The sequence below is a fragment of the Lepidochelys kempii genome, chromosome 23, assembly GCF_965140285.1.
Source record: "Lepidochelys kempii isolate rLepKem1 chromosome 23, rLepKem1.hap1, whole genome shotgun sequence".
Taxonomy (NCBI): Eukaryota; Metazoa; Chordata; order Testudines; family Cheloniidae; genus Lepidochelys; species Lepidochelys kempii.
Window position 1 is genome coordinate 12,092,411 of NC_136402.1, and position 22,381 is coordinate 12,114,791.

A 22,381-nucleotide genomic window follows, 5' to 3' on the forward strand; every position below is an offset into this window, starting at 1 on the left:
TGAGGGAGATTTCCAAATCTGAGCCATTCTTTTTAGGTGACAAATCTGAGGAACTGTGCCAGATTGAGGTGTCATTAGAGGAGGTTTTGGAACAAACCGATAAACTAAACAGTAATAAGTCACCATGACCAGGTGGTATTCACCCAAGAGTTCTATAGGAACTCAAATGTGAAATTGCAGAACTACTAACTGTGGTTTCTAACCTATAATTTAAATCCGCTTCTGTACCAGATGACTGGGGGATAGCTAATGTGACGCTAATTTTTAAAAAAGGCTCCAGAGGTGATGTCGGCAATTACAGGCCGATAAGCCTAACTTCAGTACCTGGCAAACTGATTGAAACTATAGTAAAGAACAAAATTGTCAGACAGATAGATGAACATAATTTGTTGGGGAAGAGTCAAACTGGTTTTTGTAAAGGGAAATCATGCCTCGCCAATCTACTAAAATTTGTTGAGAGTGTCAACAAGCATGTGGACAAGGGGGATCCAGTGGATATAATGTACTTAGATTTTCAGAAAGCCTTTGATGAGGTCCCTCACCAAAGGCTCTTAAGCAAAGTAAGCTGTCATGGGATAAGAGGGATGGTCCACTCTTGCTGAGGCCATGAAGACACCCCACACTCTGCCTGAGGGACACTCACACCCCCTGCAGAGCACCCAAGGTTTCTCTCTGCCAATATGGAAGAAGGGCTCGGACAAGCATAGAGCGCTGCAGTCCTTTACCTGGATCTCAAAGTCCCTTTAGCGCCACACTTTTTTCCAATTCCACATAAATATCTGTTAGTGATGATTCCTCATCCAATCCTTAAGCCATCCTTCCAAAACATTTTTCCAGCTATCTATCAATTTCTCAAGCTCTTTTTTAACTTAAGTCATCACTGATTTTGCACGATGTAATCCATTTACTGGGTAATTATTGATCCATGGTATCAGGAAAAACACTGAAGAAGAGTTTAAAAGAGTGTAGTGATTGATGGATTCTTTTTTTCCCCCCAGCTGCAATGAGGAATGAATTAGGTGAGTGAAGACCTATGTACACACTGGATGTTGTTCCCACTCCCCTTGCTTGTATATCGGGGGAATGGAGCCATTTCTCCTGTCTGCCTTCCCTTTCCCTGGCTGCCTCTGAGAGGGAAGGGTATCCTAACGGTCCACTATCTTCCCCTCCCATAGCAGGGAATACAGCAGGTCCAGGCAGACCCATTGCATCTCCCCACACTGCTCACACATACCAGGCAGCACGGGAGCTGTGGCCTTTGCCCAGTTGTCTGTCTGAGCCTGAGGGGTGGGGAAGACCCACTGTCTCCCTTAGAGCCCCATGTGGGGCCCAAAACACTTAGGGTTATGCAATGTTCTCCAGGGGTCAAATATTGCCCGTTGTGTGGTGTCTCTGTCCTCAACAGCGAGGAGCAAATTCACTCTTTTCTCTGCCCAGGAGTGGGTCACATTACAGAAAGTTGTAGCATCTGCCATTCTGTGAAAAAGAGAACACAGATGGCCAGGAAACTTTATCTGAAGCAGCAGTTGATGAAACAAGGCAGGAGTCCTGCATAGGCATCAGGACCCTCTAGTCTTTGCATCTAATTGCCCTCATCTGCCTTCCACCTCTGAAGTGATGGAGGACAGAACCTGGGGCTCTGATTCTCCTTTAAAAAGGGAAAGAGGTCATAGAATTTTTCAGGAATCACCTCTTTGAAATAGGAATGACAAGAAAGATTGGGGGAAAGGAGGATTTGTCATATTACTCCTCGGAGACAACCTGCACAAAATCAGAATGACCCCACCTCTAAGGATCCATGCAAAACTCACCTCATAGTCTGCTTTTTCCAATAGCTCTCAACACCTGCATATTTAGTTTGATATATTGATAATGTCATGAAAGTTTTAGCAGAGAAAGTATAGTATATTTTTGCCTGGTTTGAAAAATGACCATTCCAATATAATTGCAACATTTCTTGTTCAGAAGCCCTACCTAAGCAAATCAGTAAGTCTGCCCTCATTGTGCATCAGTTATACGCAGATGGATGAGGGAAATGTTACCTGTTCATGTAACATGTGCAGTCCCTGTGCCTCTTTCACAGAACAAATGCAAGGAGACATTGTTAAGGTTCCATTAGGCTACCCAATCATGTGGGGGCAGAGTAGGTGTTTCAGGGAAAAAACCCTAGCTTTACTTAATCTAAGACTTGACCATTGATAAGAGGGACGGTCCTCTCTTGGATTGGTAACTGTTTAAAAGATAGGAAACAAAGGGTAGGAATACACTGTCCATTTTCAGAATGAAGAGAGGTAAATAGTGGTATCCCCCAGGCATCTGTACTGGGATCAGGAATGGGCCCCTAATTTAATAACAATAAAGTGCATTGAAAAGTGTCCTTTTTTTTTTCTTTTGCAGCCCAACTCAAGGAAGATAATGGTAAGTTAGCTGTGATTTCTGCAGTTTGGAGATGGAGGGGTCAGTCCTTGTTGAATAGGCAGGTTTTCTTTAACTCCTGAGGGGTCAGAATCTTTCTATTTTTGCACTGAGCTGAGGTGAGTGAGTTTTCCAGTTGGGACTCAGGGGAATTAGAGCATTTTTCAATTGGAGGGTTGTCTCATTGCTTGGTGAGCAGTGTAGTTTCAGACTGAGGCTGTTGAGAGGAAAGAAATGTTAATTAACCCAATTTTCAGACAAAACAAACACAAAGAGGAGACACCAGGGGTCTTCTCATTTTGCAAGCAATGGCAGGACAGAAAGGGTGAGTTTGCTTTGATTTCTGAGATGATCACACAGAGTGGGGTTTTTATCAGGGAAATGGTTAGCAGTCAGTTCTAGATGGCACCCAGCAAACCATGGTAAGTCTTCAACAACTCTAGGGGGTTTGATACACTGCCCCGAGGGGAATCCCTTCAGAGTGAAATGCTTGGATGGGAAACTTCTGCTGGGAATTTCAGGGGCCTTTCACTGTATCCCACACTAATGAGGGGGTTCTCCTATCACACAGCAGAGTGGTGGAATGATTGTAAATCCCAAGAGTCCAATAGAACCCAGGCCTCATACAGAGAGGTCTTGTGCCTTTCTGCCAGAAGAGTTTCCTGGATGCCCCTGAGATTCCAGACCTGGTGCAATAACAAGCAGGTCACAATTATAGTCTCTCCCTTACCACGGATACTGGACTACATCTTGAAACTCAAAAAATCAAGCTCAATTAGAATGTATCTCAAAGCTATCATGGTCTTCCATCACCATTCGGTTTTCACACACCTAGTGACAAAGAGATTTCTCACAGGTCTTTGAAATCTATAGCTGGAAGTACAAGACCCCACTCCACCTTGGAATCTCAATCTAGTTTTACGCTGCCTAAGTGGTCCCCCGTTTGAACCTATGGCAACCTGCTCCGACATACATCTATTGATAAAGACAGGCTTTCTCATGGCCATCACATCTGCTCAAAGAATAGGGGAAACGGGGGCCCTCATGACATAGATTCATAGATATTAAGGTCAGAAGGGACCATTATGATAATCTAGTCTGACCTCCTGCACAACGCAGGCCACAGAATGTCACCCACCCACTCCTGCGATAAACCTCTCACCTATGTCTGAGCTATTGAAGTCCTCAAATCATGGTTTAAAGATTTCAAGGAGTAGAGAATCCTCCAGCAAGTGACCCGCACCCCATGCTACAGAGGAAGGTGAAAAACCTCCAGGGCCTCTTCCAGTCTGCCCTGGAGGAAAATTCCTTCCCAACCCCAAACATGGCGATCAGCTGAACCCTGAGCATATGGGCAAGATTCACCAGCCAGATACCCAGGAAAGAATTCTCTGTAGTAACTCAGATCCCACCTCATCTAACATCCCATCACAGGCCACTAGGCCTATTTACCATGAATATTTAAAGAACAATTAATTGCTAAAATCATGTTATCCCATCATACCATCTCCTCCATAAACTTATCGAGTTTAATCTTGAAGCCAGATAGGTCTTTTGCCTCCACTGCTTCCCTTGCAAGGCTATTCCAAAACTTCACCCCTCTGATGGTTAGAAAACTTCATCTAATTTCAAGTCTAAACTTCCCAATGACCAGTTTATATCCATTTGTTCTTGTGTCCACATTGGTACTGAGCTAAAATAATTCCTCTCCCTCTCTGGTATTTATCCCTCTGATATATTTATAGAGAGCAATCATATCTCCCCTCAACCTTCTTTTGGTTAGGCTAAACAAGCCAAGCTCCTTGAGTCTCCTTTCATAAGACAGGTTTACCGTTCCTCGGATCGTCCTAGTAGCCCTTCTCTGTACCTGTTCCAGTTTGAACTCGTCCTTCTTAAACATGGGAGACCAGAACTGCACACAGTATTCCAGGTGAGGTCTTACCAGTGCCTTGTATAACAGTACTAACACCACCTTATCTCTACTGGAAATACCTCGCCTGATGCATCCCAAGACTGCATTAGCTTTTTTCACGGCCATATCACATTGGCGACTCATAATCATCCTGTGATCAACCAATACTCCAAGGTCCTTCTCCTCCTCCGTTACTTCTAATTGATGCGTCCCCATCTTCTGACTAAAATTCTTATTATTTAATCCCTAAATGCATGACCTTACACTTCTCATGATTAAATTTCATCCTTTTACTATTACTCCAGTTTACAAGGTCATCCAGATCTTCCTGTATGATAACCCAGTCTCTCTCTAAATTGGCAATAACTCCCAACTTTGTATCATCCGCAAACTTTATTAGCACACTCCCACTTTTTGTGCTGAGGTCAGTTATAAAAAGATTAAATAAGATTGGTCCCAAAACTGATCCTTGAGGAACTCCACTGGTAACCTCCCTCCAGCCTGATAGTTCACCTTTCAGTAGGACCCGTTGTAGTCTCCCTGTTAACCAATTCCTTGTCCACCTTTCAATGTTCATATTGATCCCCATCTTTTCCAATTTAACTAATAATTCCTCATGTGAGACGGTATCAAATGCCTTACTGAAATCTAGGTAAATTAGATCCACTGCGTTTCCTTTGTCTAAAAAATCTGTTACTTTCTCAAAGAAGGAGATCAGGTTGGTTTGGCACGATCTACCTTTTGTAAAACCATGTTGTATTTTGTCCAATTTACCATTGACCTCAATGTCCTTAACTACTTTCTCCTTCAAAATTTTTTCCAAGACCTTGCATACTACAGATGTCAAACTAACAGGCCTGTAGTTACCCGGATCACTTTTTTTCCCTTTCTTAAAAATAGGAACTATGTTAGCAATTCTCCAATCATACGGTACAACCCCTGAGTTTACAGATTCATTAAAAATTCTTGCTAATGGGCTTGCAATTTCGGGTGCCTTTAATATTCTTGGATGAAGATTATCTGGGCCTCCTGATTTAGTCCCATTAAGCTGTTTCAGTTTCGCTTCTACCTCAAATATGGTAATATCTACCTCCATATCCTCATTCCCATGTGTCATGCTACCATTATCCCTAAGATCCTCTTTAGCCTTATTAAAGACTGAGGCAAAGTATTTGTTTAGATATTGGGCCATGCCTAGATTATCCTTGACCTCCACTCCATCCTCAGTGTTTAACGGCCCCACTTCTTCTTTCTTGGTTTTCTTCTTATTTATATGGCTATAGAACCTTTTACTATTGGTTTTAACTCCCTTTGCAAGGTCCAACTCTACTTGACTTTTAGCCTGTCTCACTTTATCCCTACATGTTCTGACCTCAATAAGGTAGCTTTCCTTGCTGATCCCTCCCATCTTCCACTCCCTGTATGCTTTCTGCTTTTTCTTAATCACTTCTCTGAGATGCTTGCTCATCCAGCTTTGTCTACAACTCCTGACTATGAATTTTTTCCCCTTTCTTGGGATGCAGGCTTCCAATAGCTTCTGCAGCTTTGATTTAAAGTAATCCCAGGCCTCCTCTGCCTTTAGATCCATAAGTTCTTCAGTCCAATCCACTTCCCTAACTAATTTCCTTAATTTTTGAAAAGCCATCCCCCTCGAAAAAAGTAGAAAAGTTTGGATCCATTAAGATAAAAATTCTCATTTCTGTCAAGGCATTTCCAGTGCAGATTGTCACTGAAAATGTTACAGCAGTGTTTTATCTAAACAGGGAGAGGTTGGCCGGGGTGGTGGTGGTGGTGGGGGGGGTGATTTCAGTCCATCCTTTCCAGTCCTTACATTTCAAATGTAGCTACGCACATAGCTGGAGTCCACAATCAACTGGCCAACTTCTTCAGCAGGAGGATCTAGCTCAATCCCAATTGGTCTTTCAAGAACAGTGTGCTCAGACCCATCTTTCGGAGGTAGGTTATTCCTTTTGTTGACCTATTTGCAAGGAAAGAGAAGAGAAAATGTCACCAGTTTTGTTTCTGAGCAGGGCACAGTGCAGGTTTTATTTTCGAAGCCTTGAGATTGAAATGGACCCAAGGAGTAATAAATCTGTTCCTCCCAATTCCTCTCCTGACATGGACAGATGTCATCTTTCATCCTGGCTTCTGACTGGATAGACCAAAAAGAGAGAACATGTCTCGATTCAACAAATCCTGCTCAGTAGAAAGTCGTCAAGAGGATCTGCTTACCTGGCTATGTGGAAAGGTTGGATCCATCTTGGCCTCCTTTCATGGGGTATAACCTTTGGAAGCAAAGGTCTAAGATTTAGGCATGAGCACATGAGGAGACTGCTGCACAGGTTGCCATCTCCTCACCTCGCCCAGGTGAGCTGTGACGCCTCCTCCACCTTCCCTTGTTCACCATTTTCAGTAGTTCCAGGACTGATGAATCGGGTTGGAGATTCACTGCAGATTCCACTAGAGGAGCTCCAGGAATCCAGACAGAAACTGTTTGGGTAATCTGCAAATGTCACCCCTTGCGTGAGTGGCTCTACTCGTGAATGAAGCCCTCCCAGATCATGGAAAAACCGTCAGGCAGGCTCCACCAATGGCACTGCTGTTGTTCAAAGGGGCTGATAAAAAGTTGGGGATTCCAATGAAAGATTCTCAGGTTTTGTTTTCACTCCCTGCACCTAACTCTTTTGTGCTCAAAGCTGTACATGAATGTGGCAGACAGCACCATGCTAAATCAATCCCATAGGACAACTGAAGAAAGAGGGTGTCCTGGAGATCAATCTACTTAGCTTAACAAAAACACAGGGTGACTTGATCAACTTCTGTAAGTAGGTAGATGGGGAGCAAATAGTTGGTAATTGGATCCTCAATCTAGCAGAGAGAGGTCTAACAAGATCCAATGGCTGGAAGTGAAGGTAGTGAAATTCAGAGTGGAAATAAGGTGTAAATTTTTATCAGTGAGGGTAATTAGCTGTTGGAACAATTTAGAAAGGTTCGTGGCAGATTGTACATCAGCGATAATTTTAAACTCAAGATTGGAGATTTTCTTCAAAGATCTGCTCCAATTAAGTCAAAAGGTGTTTGCCATTTTCTTTGGTGGTGGTGGGATTGGGCGATGGGAAGATTTGAGTGTGCAGATCTGAGAAATACACATATGTTTAGTCAATAAGAAATGTTGTTTTCTTTCCCACATTCAGAAAGGAAAGCAGATCATTCTCAGGCAGGTAAGATTTCTCCTGTCCCTCCTAATCCATTTGCAAGAGTTTTCTTTTTTCACAGAACAACTTAATATTTACATTGTTTCCTCAGTAAACCTGCTTTGATTTCTTGCCAGTTTCACTCCCCTGCTTGAAGTCCTGTGCAGACCATAATAAAACATCTTCAGTATTTCTAAAATATACAGCCAATGATTTTCTAACTCAAAAGGGTTTGTACCAACACAGGATAACTCTATTTGGACCTCATCCTGACTAGTAAAAGTGGATAAATCATTGGACAGCATATTGGTTGCTGCCGAGGGACCAGTGATCCTGTCCTGATTACATTCAATCTGGGGAAACACAGGGCATTCTTAACCAGTTATGCATATATTTCAGGCTTCACATGGGCTAATTTCCCAAAACTGAGGAAAAGTATAAGCAACATTGCTTGGAAGGGAATAGTTAAACAGAAAAATGTGAATGAAAATTGGCAGTTCGTCAAGAAGAGTCTAGAAGCTGGCCAAAAAGCCATGATTTGAGAATCACAAAAGAGGGCAACTTGGGAAAAAGGGGGAATAGATACCAATTTATATAGAAAACTGATATGGGAAGCTGACAACATTATGGAAAAATCCATGGCTGGCTGGGATAGGGAAATGAGAAGAAGAAGGAGCTTTTACAGTACATTAGGAATAGAAGATATCATAACGACAGTATATGCGCGTTCATAAGCCGAATTTTTTTAGTAAAAAAGGGAAGCATCAGAGAAGGGGGTCGGCTTATGAACGGGTATAGAGAGGGAGAGGTGGGACACAGCCCCTCCCCCCAACAGAGGGAGCAAGGAGAGGCAGCACAGCGAGCAGAACCAGAAGGGAAGTTGCGGGGTCAGAGTCCGCTTCTGGCCACGCTGCTCTCCCCCCAGTCTCTGAAGCAGCTGCAGCTCCGGGGCTGGCAGGCTGCTGCTGTGCCGCCCAGCCCAGTCCACCAGAGCAGGTTGCGGCCGTGCCACCCGGCCCAGCCCGCTGGAACATGCTGCGGCCGCACCGCCCGGTCTGGCCCACTGGAGCAGGTTGCGGCCGCACTGCCCAGCCTGCCGGAGCAGCACCAGCCAGGCCAGAGACATCCTCCCCTGGCCCTCCCCAGATAAGGTGGGAATTAAAGGGTCGGCTTATGAATTATAGGGTCAGTTTATGAATGGGTCATAAAAAAATTCCATTTTTACTTATCCACCTTGGGGGTTGTCGGCTTATAAACGAACTGGCTTATGATCGAGTATATACGGTATGCTATTAGCTCATTACTTGATTGAGATGATACAAGTTTTTATAATGATGAAAAAAGGGGAGCCACCTGGACGCACCTCTGCTTAGGAGCCGGAAGGACATGTCACTGGTTCCCGGGAGCTGCCTAAGGTCAGCACTACACGGCGCCCGCAACCTGAACCTCTTCCCATGCCCCAACCCCCTGCTCCAGACCAGTGCCAGCACCTGCACCCCGACCTCCTCATCTCCATTCTCACCCCAGAGCCTAGGCCCCCAACCAGAACCCTCAGCCCCTCCCATACCCGAACCTCCTGCCCCAGGCCTGCCCCCCCCAATCATAATCCATCCAATCCCCTCGTCTCCAGCCCGGAGCCCCCCTCCTGCACCCCAACCCCCTGCCCCAGCCTGGAGCCCCATCCCATACTCTGAACCCATTGGCTCCACCCCCCCAGTCCGGAGCCCCCTCCTGCACCCCAAACTCCTCAGCACCATCCCCACCCCAGAGCCCGCACCCCCAGCCCGGTGAAAATGAGCGAGCGAGTGAGGGTGGAGAAGAACGAGCCCAGGAGGGAGGAGGGATGGAGTGAGTGGGAGCAGGGCCTCAGAGTAGGGGCGGGGCAGAGGGCAAGGCAAGGGAGTTCAGTTTTCTGCTATTAGAAAGTTGGCAACACTACAGAGGTTGTGGGTCAGGGAAGAGAAAGAAAAGAAATCCTAACAATGCTATTGGCTCATTCCTAGATGGAGATTATATAACTTTTTATAATGATGCAGAAAAGACAGCCTGGGGACTTGGAGTCTGGAAGCCCTGGGATTCCTGGCCCTTGGGCACTCCACTCCCTTGGGCACTCCACAACATACAGACCCTGGAAGCCCACGATCCCTAGTCCTGGGACTCACTAAGAGGTTTCAGAAGAGAGCAACAAGATGATGAAAGGATTAGAAAACATGTCTTATAGGGATAGACTCCAAGAACTCAATCTATTTAAAAAGAGAAGGGCTTACTTGATCGCACTCGACAAGTATTTACCTGGAGAGCAAATATTTGAAAATGGGCTCTTCAGTCTTGCAGAGAAAGGTCTAACAAGGGCCCATGGGTGGAAGGGAAGCTATTGAAATTCAGACTAGAAATATGGTGTGAATTTTTAACAGTGAGGGCATTTAGCTATTGAAAAAATGTACCAAGGTTTATGTCAGATTGTCCATCTCTGGTAATTTTAAAATCAAGATTCAGTGTTTTTTTAAATGATGTATCCTAATTGAAGTCAAAATTTCAGTGGTTGTGGGATTGGGCGATGCGAAGGTTTCCGTGTTGTGTGCATGTGTAAACCTGAGAAATACACATCTATTTTTCAGTGATAAATGTTGTTCTCTTGTCCAGATTCAGAAAGGAAAAAAGATCATTCTCAAGCAGGTAAAGTGTCCCCTGTCCCTCCTCATCCATTAGCAAGAGTTTTCTTTTTTCATAGAACAACTGTATATTGTTCCCTGAGTAAATCTGCTTTGTTTTCTTGCCAGTTTCACTCCACTGCTTGAAGTCCTATGCAGATTATAAAAAAAATCATCATCATCATCATCATTAATTATTATTATTTATTTATTTATTTATTATTTATTATTATTTTAGGGAGGTGGATTAACTACATTGACAGAGAACCCCTTCCATCACTGGAGGGAGTGTCTACACTGAAGTGCTCCGGTGGTGCAACTGCAGCTGTGCTGCTGTATCATTTCAAGTGTAGACAATCCCTTCTTAAACCAAACAGGAAGGAAGGAAGGAAATGCATGTATGGAAATGATTCTTCCTTGAAACAGAAAATGGACCACAACTCATTATCTAAAGAGTGCCACTGCTTCTTTCATGGCTGATGTCATTTTGAATTAGATATGAACTGTGTGTTACCACTGGAATTTTTCAAATTGAGACTGCATGATTCTTTTAAAGATCTGCTCTAGTTCAAACTGGAATTATTTGGGGGCAGTTCTCTGGCCTGTGTTATACAGGAGATCAGACAAGATGATCACAGTGATACCGTCCCGCCTCGGAATCTATGACTCTGTATTTAGCCATGCTGCTAACTAATGGGAAACATGAAGATTCTAGGGGAAATGATTGTTATTTAAAAAAAAAATTAGAGTCTACTCTTTCTTCTGCATAAGCATACGGGCACGAAATACCAGCCCAATAGATTGAATGGCTGGTAAAGGCTCTGTGATATTTACAAACCAGTTTTGATGGTATTTAAAAGGATCCCAATCCATCTCCTCAGTTCGTACAGAATAGACTGAATTTTTGATCTCCTTCTCTCCATTCTATTTTTGCAGAGCACCTAGAAGAGGAGATGGGTGAGTGCGTCTAGTTCAGGGGACACTGACAGTCAAAGAGCCAAACCCTATAATCTCACCATGGGTTCAGACATCCCCAGCAGCAGCAACAGCAGGGATATTATATTTCCACAGGCTGGTGGACTGGAAGAAGGAGATCCAAGCAGGGAATCTCTAGCGCCCTTGTATATCATGGAGCTGAGCCCTCACTAGCTTTCTGCAAAGAGGATCAAGGGCAGCCTAAACCTGAGCAAATATGTAAACTGCGTAAACTGAACTTACCCTCAGCATCAAAAAGCTCTGGATGGGGAGTGCGGCAGGACAGAGCTGCTAGAGCTGGGCCTGAGCTATAATAGCTGAGGCCATGAAGACACCCCACACTCTGCCTGAGGGACACTCACACCCCCTGCAGAGCACCCAAGGTTTCTCTCTGCCAATATGGAAGAAGGGCTCGGACAGGCATAGAGTGCTGCAGTCCTTTACCTGGATCTCAAAGTCCCTTTAGCGCCACACTTTTTTCCAATTCCACATAAATATCTGTTAGTGATGATTCCTCATCCAAACCTTAAGCCATCCTTCCAAAACATTTTTCCAGCTATCTATCAATTTCTCAAGCTCTTTTTTAACTTAAGTCATCACTGATTTTGCAAGATGTAATCCATTTACTGGGTAATTATTGATCCATGGTATCAGGAAAAACACTGAAGAAGAGTTTAAAAGAGTGTAGTGATTGATGGATTCTTTTTTTCCCCCCAGCTGCAATGAGGAATGAATTAGGTGAGTGAAGACCTATGTACACACTGGATGTTGTTCCCACTCCCCTTGCTTGTATATCGGGGGAATGGAGCCATTTCTCCTGTCTGCCTTCCCTTTCCCTGGCTGCCTCTGAGAGGGAAGGGTATCCTAACGGTCCACTATCTTCCCCTCCCATAGCAGGGAATACAGCAGGTCCAGGCAGACCCATTGCATCTCCCCACACTGCTCACACATACCAGGCAGCACGGGAGCTGTGGCCTTTGCCCAGTTGTCTGTCTGAGCCTGAGGGGTGGGGAAGACCCACTGTCTCCCTTAGAGCCCCATGTGGGGCCCAAAACACTTAGGGTTATGCAATGTTCTCCAGGGGTCAAATATTGCCCGTTGTGTGGTGTCTCTGTCCTCAACAGCGAGGAGCAAATTCACTCTTTTCTCTGCCCAGGAGTGGGTCACATTACAGAAAGTTGTAGCATCTGCCATTCTGTGAAAAAGAGAACACAGATGGCCAGGAAACTTTATCTGAAGCAGCAGTTGATGAAACAAGGCAGGAGTCCTGCATAGGCATCAGGACCCTCTAGTCTTTGCATCTAATTGCCCTCATCTGCCTTCCACCTCTGAAGTGATGGAGGACAGAACCTGGGGCTCTGATTCTCCTTTAAAAAGGGAAAGAGGTCATAGAATTTTTCAGGAATCACCTCTTTGAAATAGGAATGACAAGAAAGATTGGGGGAAAGGAGGATTTGTCATATTACTCCTCGGAGACAACCTGCACAAAATCAGAATGACCCCACCTCTAAGGATCCATGCAAAACTCACCTCATAGTCTGCTTTTTCCAATAGCTCTCAACACCTGCATATTTAGTTTGATATATTGATAATGTCATGAAAGTTTTAGCAGAGAAAGTATAGTATATTTTTGCCTGGTTTGAAAAATGACCATTCCAATATAATTGCAACATTTCTTGTTCAGAAGCCCTACCTAAGCAAATCAGTAAGTCTGCCCTCATTGTGCATCAGTTATACGCAGATGGATGAGGGAAATGTTACCTGTTCATGTAACATGTGCAGTCCCTGTGCCTCTTTCACAGAACAAATGCAAGGAGACATTGTTAAGGTTCCATTAGGCTACCCAATCATGTGGGGGCAGAGTAGGTGTTTCAGGGAAAAAACCCTAGCTTTACTTAATCTAAGACTTGACCATTGATCAGAGGGACGGTCCTCTCTTGGATTGGTAACTGTTTAAAAGATAGGAAACAAAGGGTAGGAATACACTGTCCATTTTCAGAATGAAGAGAGGCAAATAGTGGTATCCCCCAGGCATCTGTACTGGGCCCAGTCCTATTCAACATATTCATAAATGATCTGGAAAAAGAGGTAAACAGTGAGGTGGCAAGATTAATTTTGCAGTTGGGATTCAGGGGAATTTGGGCATTTTTCACTTGGGGGTTGTTTCTCTGTTTTACAGGGTTGTGGTGGGGATGTCAGATTGGGGCTGTTCAGAGGAAAGAAATGTTCATTGACAGAGCAAAAGCAAAGATAGAATAGGGGGTGCGTTGTGATGGCTCTGGTTTTGCAAAACAATGGCAGGAAGGCAAGGGTGAGTTTGATTTCAGAGACAATAACTCAGTAGCTAGTTCCAGATTCCACCAAGCAACCCTCTGTGAATCTTAAAAAAAAAAAAAAAAACCACTCTGTGAGGTTTAATACATCCTCCCAAGGAGAACTCCCTCTGCTGGGAGCTCCAGGATCCTCTCTCTTGGATGTTTCCTCAGAAGGGGAGTTTATTGCCTCACAAACAGCGTGTGAAAGACTCTGCTGCAAAATGAATCCTCGTAGTCAATTTTCACAGTGGAGAGAGGTAAACAATGGGGTTTACCAAGGGACCTGCTAATGATCTGGAAATGAGAGTGAACACTTAAGTGGCAAAATTGGAGATGATACAAAATTATTCAAAATTATTAAGAGTTACAAAGAAATCTCACGGAACGGGGGGACTGGGCAACAAAATGGCAGATGAAATGCATGGTTGGTAAATGGAAACTAATGTACATGGGAAAAAATAATCCCACTTATACACATATAACGATGGATTCTAAATTAGCTATTACAACTCAAGAGAGATTTTGCAGTCACTGTGGATGGTTATCTGAAAACTTCAGGAAATGGGCAGCAGTGGTCAAAAAGGTTAACAATAGGTTAGAACCGATTAGGAAAAGTATAGAAAATAAGACAAAAATTGTCCTAAAGCCACTATCTGAATCCATGGAACACCCATAGCTTGAATACCATTTCCAGTTATGCTAGCCTCATCTCAACAAAGATATATTAGAGGTGGAATAAATACAGAGAAGTGCAATAGATATGGTCAAGAATTTGGAACAGCTTCTATATGAGGAGAGACTGAAAAAAAGTAGGGCTGTTCACCTTAGAAAAGAGGTGGTTTAGGGGGAATACCAAATGGGTCTATAAAATCATGAATGGTGTGGAACCTGCTTGATAAACCTGCTTGATTCATAAACCTGCTTGAACTCTGTTGGTACATAGTCAGGGTGGTCATAGACCACACCGCCCTTGCTGAATACTGAATACCTACACAAATCAGCCGTACTGAATACAGCTGATTCATGCTCTTCATGGTGTTAGTAAATCAGGTATCCAACTGTTATGTTCTCTTTCTTTCAAATTCGAAACAACAAAACTGCAAGTGGTGACTGATAAAGTTTATTCTTTTGCAGAGCAACTGCAGAGAGAAATTGGTGAGTTTGTGTGGATTAGTATCACCCTGTTTTTATTTCCCAGAAGTATAATGTATGTCCTGTATTTGTAAACCTCAGTATCACTCCCTAAATTATCCATTACACATCAGCAGGCTCCAAACGGTCAGTTCTGTGAGGTATTGTGGTCTGTCAGTGTAATCCCATTGAAATCAATGTGCCAAGTACAGAATTTAGTCAATCTGCAGCCTTGGACTTGAAGGCTTATACCTACATTAAGGCTAAGTAGGAACACCGTAAAGACTTGCTTCCCATTGAATGTGGAGTACAATTCACGGTCTCTAGATTAACATTCAAAACTTCCCGTAAGATCTCACCTTCTTATCCGAGAGATGCTTCTCCTGCTATGACTATGATCCCCACTGATACCTACTACATTCCACTTGTGAGACAGAACATGAACCTGTATGGTAGCTGGATTTAGACTACAGAACTCAAACCTGCACAATATCAGAATGACCCCACCTCTAAGGATCCATGCAAAACTCACCTCATAGTCTGCTTTTTCCAATAGCTCTCAACACCTGCATATTTAGTTTGATATATTGATAATGTCATGAAAGTTTTAGCAGAGAAAGTATAGTATATTTTTGCCTGGTTTGAAAAATGACCATTCCAATATAATTGCAACATTTCTTGTTCAGAAGCCCTACCTAAGCAAATCAGTAAGTCTGCCCTCATTGTGCATCAGTTATACGCAGATGGATGAGGGAAATGTTACCTGTTCATGTAACATGTGCAGTCCCTGTGCCTCTTTCACAGAACAAATGCAAGGAGACATTGTTAAGGTTCCATTAGGCTACCCAATCATGTGGGGGCAGAGTAGGTGTTTCAGGGAAAAAACCCTAGCTTTACTTAATCTAAGACTTGACCATTGATAAGAGGGACGGTCCTCTCTTGGATTGGTAACTGTTTAAAAGATAGGAAACAAAGGGTAGGAATACATTGTCCATTTTCAGAATGAAGAGAGGTAAATAGTGGTATCCCCCAGGCATCTGTACTGGGATCAGGAATGGGCCCCTAATTTAATAACAATAAAGTGCATTGAAAAGTGTCCTTTTTTTTTTCTTTTGCAGCCCAACTCAAGGAAGATAATGGTAAGTTAGCTGGACAGAACCTGGACAGAGCTGGACAGAACCTGGGGCTCTGATTCTCCTTTAAAAAGGGAAAGAGGTCATAGAATTTTTCAGGAATCACCTCTTTGAAATAGGAATGACAAGAAAGATTGGGGGAAAGGAGGATTTGTCAAATTACTCCTCGGAGAGAACCTCGAGATGTCCACAAGAACATGCTACGCAGGGTAGTAGTGGGCAATTGTCCTACATCTGCCTGGTCCTGGGTGGGAGATTTCCAGTACCATTTGATTATATCTGGCATATGGCTGTCGAGTCTGATCCCTATGGACGTAGTTGTGTTACTGCCATTTCAAGTGCTTTCAAGCCCGCAGACCTCTGTAGCAGTTGCCAAAAAGGCTTGATTTGTTTGTCCACGCCAAGAAGGCGAATGGCATATTGGGCTGCATTAATAGCAGCATTTCCAAGAGATGGAGGGAAGTGATTATTCCCCTCTATTCATCACTGGTGAGGTCACTGCTGGAGTATTACATCCGGCTTTGGGGCCCCCACTACAGAAAGGATGTGGACAAATTGGAGAGAGTCCAGCGGAGGGCAAAGAAAATGATCAGCGGGCTGGGGCACATGACTTACTAGAAGAGGCTGAGGGAACTGAGCGTATGTAATCTGCAGAAGAGAGAGAGTGAGGTGGAGTTTGATAGCAGCCTTCAACTCCCTGAAGGGGGAGTCCAAAAAGGATGGAGCTTGGCTGCTCTGAGGGGTGGCAGATGACAGAACAAGGAGCAATGGTCTCAAGTTGCAGTGGGGGAGGTCTAGGTTGGATATTAGGAAACACTGTTTCACTAGGAGGGTGGTGAAGCACTGGAATGGGTTGCCTAGGGAGGTGGTGGAATCTCCTTCCTTAGAAGTTTTTAAGGTCAGGCTTGACAAAGTCCTGGCTGGGATGATTTAGTTGGCGTTGGTCCTGCTCTGAGCAGGGGGTTGGACTAGATGACCTCCTGAGGTCTCTTCCAACCCTAATCTTCTATGATTCTATGATTCTAAGTGCATATATGGAAAAGTGTCCTTTTTTTTTTTTTTTTTTTTTTTTACAGCCCAAGTCAAGGAGAACATGGGTAAGTTGGCTTTGACTTCTGCTGTTTGGATGGGGAAGGATCAATCATGTAGCCGTTAAAGTCATTGGAGGAGGAAGGGTTCCTTTAACAGCCTAGGGTCATGATCTTTTGCTCTAGCAGTAAGCAGGAGGGGAGTACCTTTTGGCAACTGGGACTGAGCAGTTAGCGAATATGTAAAGTGCATAAACTGTACTTACCCTCTGCATCAGAGAGCTCTGGATGGGGAGTGCGGCAGGACAGAGCTGCTAGAGCTGGGCCTGAGCTGTAGTAGCTGAGGCCATGTAAACACCCCACACTCTGCCTGAGGGACAGAGAGAGGACAGTGTCCCCCCGGACCTGGGCACTGAGAGTCTCTGCAGAGCACCTAAGATTCCTTCCCCCCTATATGAAGAAGGGCTCAGCCAGCTCTGCAGTCCCTTACCTGGATCTGAAAGCCCCTTGAACTCCACATTTTTTCCCAATTCTACATGAATATCTGTTAGTGATGAATAATCATCCAAACTTTAAACCATCCTTCTAGTACATCTTTCCAGCTATCTAGCTATCAGTTTCTCTAGCTCTTCTTAAGTTACCACAGATTTTGCACAGTGTTATTCATTTCCTGTGTAATTGTTCATACATGGTAGCAAGGGAAACACTGAACAAGAGTTTAAAAGGCTTTCCTTGTTTCCTTTTTTCCAGCTGCAATGAGATAGGATTTAGGTTAATGAAGACCCATGTACACCCTCTCTGTTGTTCCCACTCCCAATGCATGGATATTTGAGAGAGGTGCCATTTTCCTTCTCTCTCTTCCATATCCCTGGCTGCCTCTGATAGGGAAAGGGATCCTGACAGTCCATTTTCTTCCCCATCCATAGCTGGGAATAAAGCAGCTCGAGGCATACTCGTTGCATCATCGCACACTGCTCACACATACCGGGCAGCATAGTAGATGTGGCCTGTGCCTTGTTATCTGTCTGAACCTGTGCGTTGGGACAGACCCACTGACTGTCTAAAAGTCACATGTGGGGCCAAAAACACCTCCGTAGCCACAGCTGGCGTGGAATTGTACTCAGTCGGCTAGCCCAAGCCAGCATGGTCACACTGCTACTTTTTAGTGCACTAGCTCAGACAGAGATGGCGCGTGCACATCTCCCCATGCTGGGAGTTTCACCTCCTAGCTGCAGTGTAGACATACCCTTGGAGGGAATTGTACTTCTATGTCCTGCCTAGTAGGAGCTGAACAGTTGAGAATACAGCCTCTGGCAGCCTGAAACATTGTACGTGTGGATGGCAAGGTTCATTGTCTGTTAGAGTGAGAGGGGAATGTGTAAGAGGGATGTCAAGGCTGAATCCCAACTCTGTCACTCCGAGTGCAGAAGTGGGGCCCGCAAGGATTTTAAAAGTTAATACGGGCCACTCCAGGCTTGTATTAAAGTCCTAAGCTTACTGCTTTTCTCTGACCTTGGCTTGGTAAATGCTGCCACCACCCAAATGCCACAAAACCCACTTTGAACCGAGGAAGGAGCACTTGGGAATTCCTCCCTGTGAGGTGCCCTCAAGTCCTTTCACACACCCCTCTGGGGAAGAGCTGAGAAAGAAAACAAAGGAAATTAGCTATGCCTACCAGCTAATCAAATAACATGTACAAACTTCTTAGGACACCAAAAATCCAATCCTGCTCTTAAAAAAGGTACATTTTATTAAAAATAAAAAGAAAGGAAATACATCTGGAACTTATACTTTTGCTAGATTTTAAAAGAGCAATTCCAAAAATCCAGCACCCAAAATCGCTTTCTTGGGAGTTCAGCTTAAAGGTTACAAGCAAACAAAAGGTTGCAGAGTAGCAGCCCTGTTAATCTGTATCAGCAAAAAACCAGGAGTACTTGTGGCACCTTAGAGACTAACAAATTTAACAAACAAAAGCATCTGGGGTTAGCATGGAGGAGTCCACAAGCCAATAAGAAATAAAAGAAATAACCCTAATCATATCTAGCTAAACATTTTGATCTACTTACACACTGAAGTTCAGATAACTAGTTCTAGGCATGATCTGATGATTTATAAGCATACCTGGCTTAGCTGCTTATAGCATGGCTGCTCTGACCCTTCAGCCCAGAGAGAACAGATAAAAGGAAAGTTTCTTTCCCAATTTTAAAATGTTCTACCTTCATATTGGCTCTTTTGGTCAAGTGCCCACTTTTTTTTTCTTTCTGGGGGACTTTTTAACCCTTTACAGGTAAAGCAAGTAAAGAATAGTTAGCAAGAGGGATTTTACAGCTAACTGGCTCGCTGGATGTCCATCAAAGGGAGCTTCCCCCCGGCCCCCCGCATTTATTTATTACAAGGGAGTTAGAAACAGATCAAAGCTCAGGAGAGCAGGTAACATGGTGAGGTGACGGTTTGGCTGGAGGTGCAAGACAGACAGGACAGATCTCAGCCAGAGCAGGATTCCTGCCCTGGTTTCTAATCTCAGCTCAGAACAGCCCATGTGTGTGTGACAGAGAGAGAGAGAATGACCATTCAAGTGCCATTATGTCTATATTAACTCGGCAAAAGGAATTGCCCCCAACTGCATCTGGAATCCTCACTTGCTCTCAGGCTTGACCTTTCCTATTGCCAGCAGAGATGACTGGTACCTGCTGATAGTGGGAGGACACAATTTCAAGGTTTGCCTCCTGCTAACAACTTGAGTCACGCTCCGCCAGGCATGCCCCCCCTTACCCTAAGAGGCCCCTTCCCAGCTGTTTGCTGTGCCCTCTTCCCTTGACTGCAGCTTGCAACTTGCCAGCTCCAGGAGCTGCTGCACAGGGACAGCATCTAGCCAGCAAACCCTGGCAGAAATTGGAGGTGGGGGTAGGAGGGGGGCACATGATCCCGCATCCCCCCCACACGCACACACATCATCTTTGGCTGCTGGAGGGAGAAAATCTATAGTCAATGCCTCTCTTAATCCAATGTCCGTTGTTTTCTTACTTTTGTTTCAGAATGGAGAAGGGTTCGGAACAATTCAGGTAACAGAACACACAGCACATGGATGGAGGTGTTAATACTGTGGTGCTGGGTGCAGTGGGAGAATCTCAATGCATTAGAATCTTTTCCAATATTAAAGAAATCATCATATTTGCTACTATAATCAAACGAGAAACACAAACTGTTCTTATCAGAGACAGCTCCTAAGGACCTTACTCCCCAGCTCCCAAACTGGTTACAAGTCCTGAACCTAACTTTATTTACACAGATTTCACACCACTGTGACTCCATTGACTTGTATGGAGTTACTCCTGAATTACAGCAGTCAGATCAGAATCCACCCCAGTGAGAGATTTCCTTGAATAAGGATTGAGGGTGTGACTTTCAAAAAAAACCTAAGTGACTTCAGAGCACAAATCCCAGTTCACCTGGGTGTAATTTTCTCACTCCGTGCCCTATATACCTCCACCCTCAATTCTGTATTCGTTTTCCCTCTCACTGAGGTCTGTAAACTTTTATCAATCCCTGGTGCTTCCCTGCCTAATAATCTGCCCTCTGCCCCAGTTATTCAGTGAGGTTTCTACTCCCAGATGAACTTCATTTGCCTTGTGCCCCCCTCCGGCAGGCCAGCTACCCTCTGAAAGTCCTGTGCTTCTAAGTCACTTTGGCACAGCTCCTCCAAGATAATGATACCAATGGGAGGTAGGCACCTAAATACCTTTGAGGAGTTGGGCCTTAGTGTTTACTTGGAGCGGGGTTTTCAGAAGTGCCTAAGGAGGCCCTCAGGATTTGGGCCACAGTGAAGGCACAGATGATGTGGTGGCAGGAATGGGGACTGCAATGAGAATCAAAATGCAGTGGAAGTGGGGATCACAATGGAGATTGCAGTGGTGACAGGCCTGGCCAGGACGCGACGAGGTTTATGAGGCATTTGCTAAGTGATGAAGACAGTGGTGGGATCGTTGCTCTGGTGATAACGGAGACTGATGTTGATGTTGTTGATTATAATAATTATAGTGAGAGAAGATTAAAATGATACAGGGATGAGGAAGGGCACAGTGATGGTGATCTGATGATGAAGATAGTGTAGATAATCATTTATATGTTATAGCAATTTTCTGCTGACCATCTCAGAACTCTTTACAAACAATAAAACACCCTCTAGCACCTGATGAGGTTGGCACCATACTGAGCTTACTGAGGAGTAAACCAAGTCTCAGAGTTTGTGACCTGACCAATCTCACACAGCAGTAGAGCTGGGAACAGAACCTACCGGTCCTGATTCCAGGATTCATTACTAGATAAAACTTTATTTTAATGGGTAAAATACAGTCTATTATAATGTGTTTTTATTTATGTGCATCTTATTTATTTACAATGATAGTAATAGGGGTATGTTGACATGACCAATGTTTGAGTTCTTAATAATCCAATTGTGTGTTTCATGATGAACTTCTCATCATAGTTAGCTGTCATAGGAAAAATATTTTTGCTATTCTTCACACACACAATATCCCATAATGCTAAACACATAGTGGACCTGATTCAGCTCTCAGATACAATGGTGATGATGTACTTTGCTGGCCATTAGTTTAAGTGAAGTTACTCTAGATTTACACTTGTGTAACTGAGCTCAGAATCTATCCCAGTTTGATAAACAGTTCAGGGTTACTTTTATTTTTGGGCAAATATCAAGCAACTCTCATTTCCGAAATAGTTCAATGCAACATTGAATTGGTCAAGTCCTGCAGTCCTTACTCAGGCAAAACTCTGATTGAAATCAGTGGGAGCTTTGCATGAGGAGAGGCGGCAGGAGAAGGCTTGTGGTGTATATTTTCCTCCTATTCCAGTTTATTCTGGCATTATAGGAGTGGTTCTCAGAAAGAAAACTCTCTTCCTGTAGATGACATCACTCTTGACGCAGACACAGCGCACCCCAACCTCTCCATTGCTCCCAATAAGAAGAGTTTGAAACATGAAGCCCAACCTCAAAAAGTTCCAGCAAACGCAGAGAGGTTCGATTCAACTGTCTGTGTGTTGGGTTCTGAAGGATTCTTCTCTGGAAAGCACTACTGGGAGGTGGAGGTTGTGAGCAGCACTGACTGGGACCTGGGAGTGGCCAGAACATCAATACAGAGAAAAGGAAAACTTTCCTTGTCCCCTAAAGAGGGATTCTGGGCTCTGGGTCTGAGTGGGAGAGATTATTGGGCAAAAACAGACCCATGGACCCGGGTCATGGTGCAGAAAAAGCCCCAGAAAATTGGAGTTTACCTTAGTCACCAAGACAGGCAGGTGACTTTTTAAAATGTAACTGACATGTCTGTGTTGTTCACATTTAATGATTGTTCATTCTCAGGAGAGGTTTATCCATTCTTTAAAAATTCACACAAAGAAACAACAATGAGAATTTGCTCAATTAAAGAGGAATAAATATAACATGGCACTGATGCTGATTTTATACTGGTGTAACTGAAATCAAGGTTTTCACAAATGTATTTTGATGTATAAAAAGCTGGGTTTTTTTAAATGTACATTGTCATGGTGTCTTCATTATATATTTTTCAATAAAATGTTTTCATTTACGATTAGTTTTTTGCTTGTGACTT

At 43.9% G+C, this 22,381-nt stretch overlaps 1 protein-coding gene across 7 annotated transcripts in view; it reads left to right on the forward strand.

Annotated features, from left to right (window-relative positions):
• LOC140902055 (butyrophilin subfamily 1 member A1) overlaps positions 1-22,286 on the forward strand; it is a 74,507-nt gene extending 52,221 nt beyond the window's left edge. For 6 of the 7 annotated variants that reach the window (XM_073321696.2, XM_073321692.2, XM_073321695.2 and 3 more), the window contains 11 exons: positions 999-1,019; positions 2,398-2,418; positions 7,522-7,548; positions 10,165-10,197; positions 11,109-11,129; positions 11,865-11,885; positions 14,597-14,617; positions 15,712-15,732; positions 16,803-16,823; positions 19,790-19,816; positions 21,679-22,286. In XM_073321696.2, the coding sequence (XP_073177797.2) occupies positions 999-1,019; positions 2,398-2,418; positions 7,522-7,548; positions 10,165-10,197; positions 11,109-11,129; positions 11,865-11,885; positions 14,597-14,617; positions 15,712-15,732; positions 16,803-16,823; positions 19,790-19,816; positions 21,679-22,079 (635 nt within the window). In that variant the 3' untranslated portion in view covers positions 22,080-22,286. The remainder of the gene's footprint in view (positions 1-998; positions 1,020-2,397; positions 2,419-7,521; positions 7,549-10,164; positions 10,198-11,108; positions 11,130-11,864; positions 11,886-14,596; positions 14,618-15,711; positions 15,733-16,802; positions 16,824-19,789; positions 19,817-21,678) is intronic. The other variant, XM_073321693.2, reaches the window with a different exon arrangement.
• The last annotated feature ends 95 nt before the right edge of the window (positions 22,287-22,381 follow it).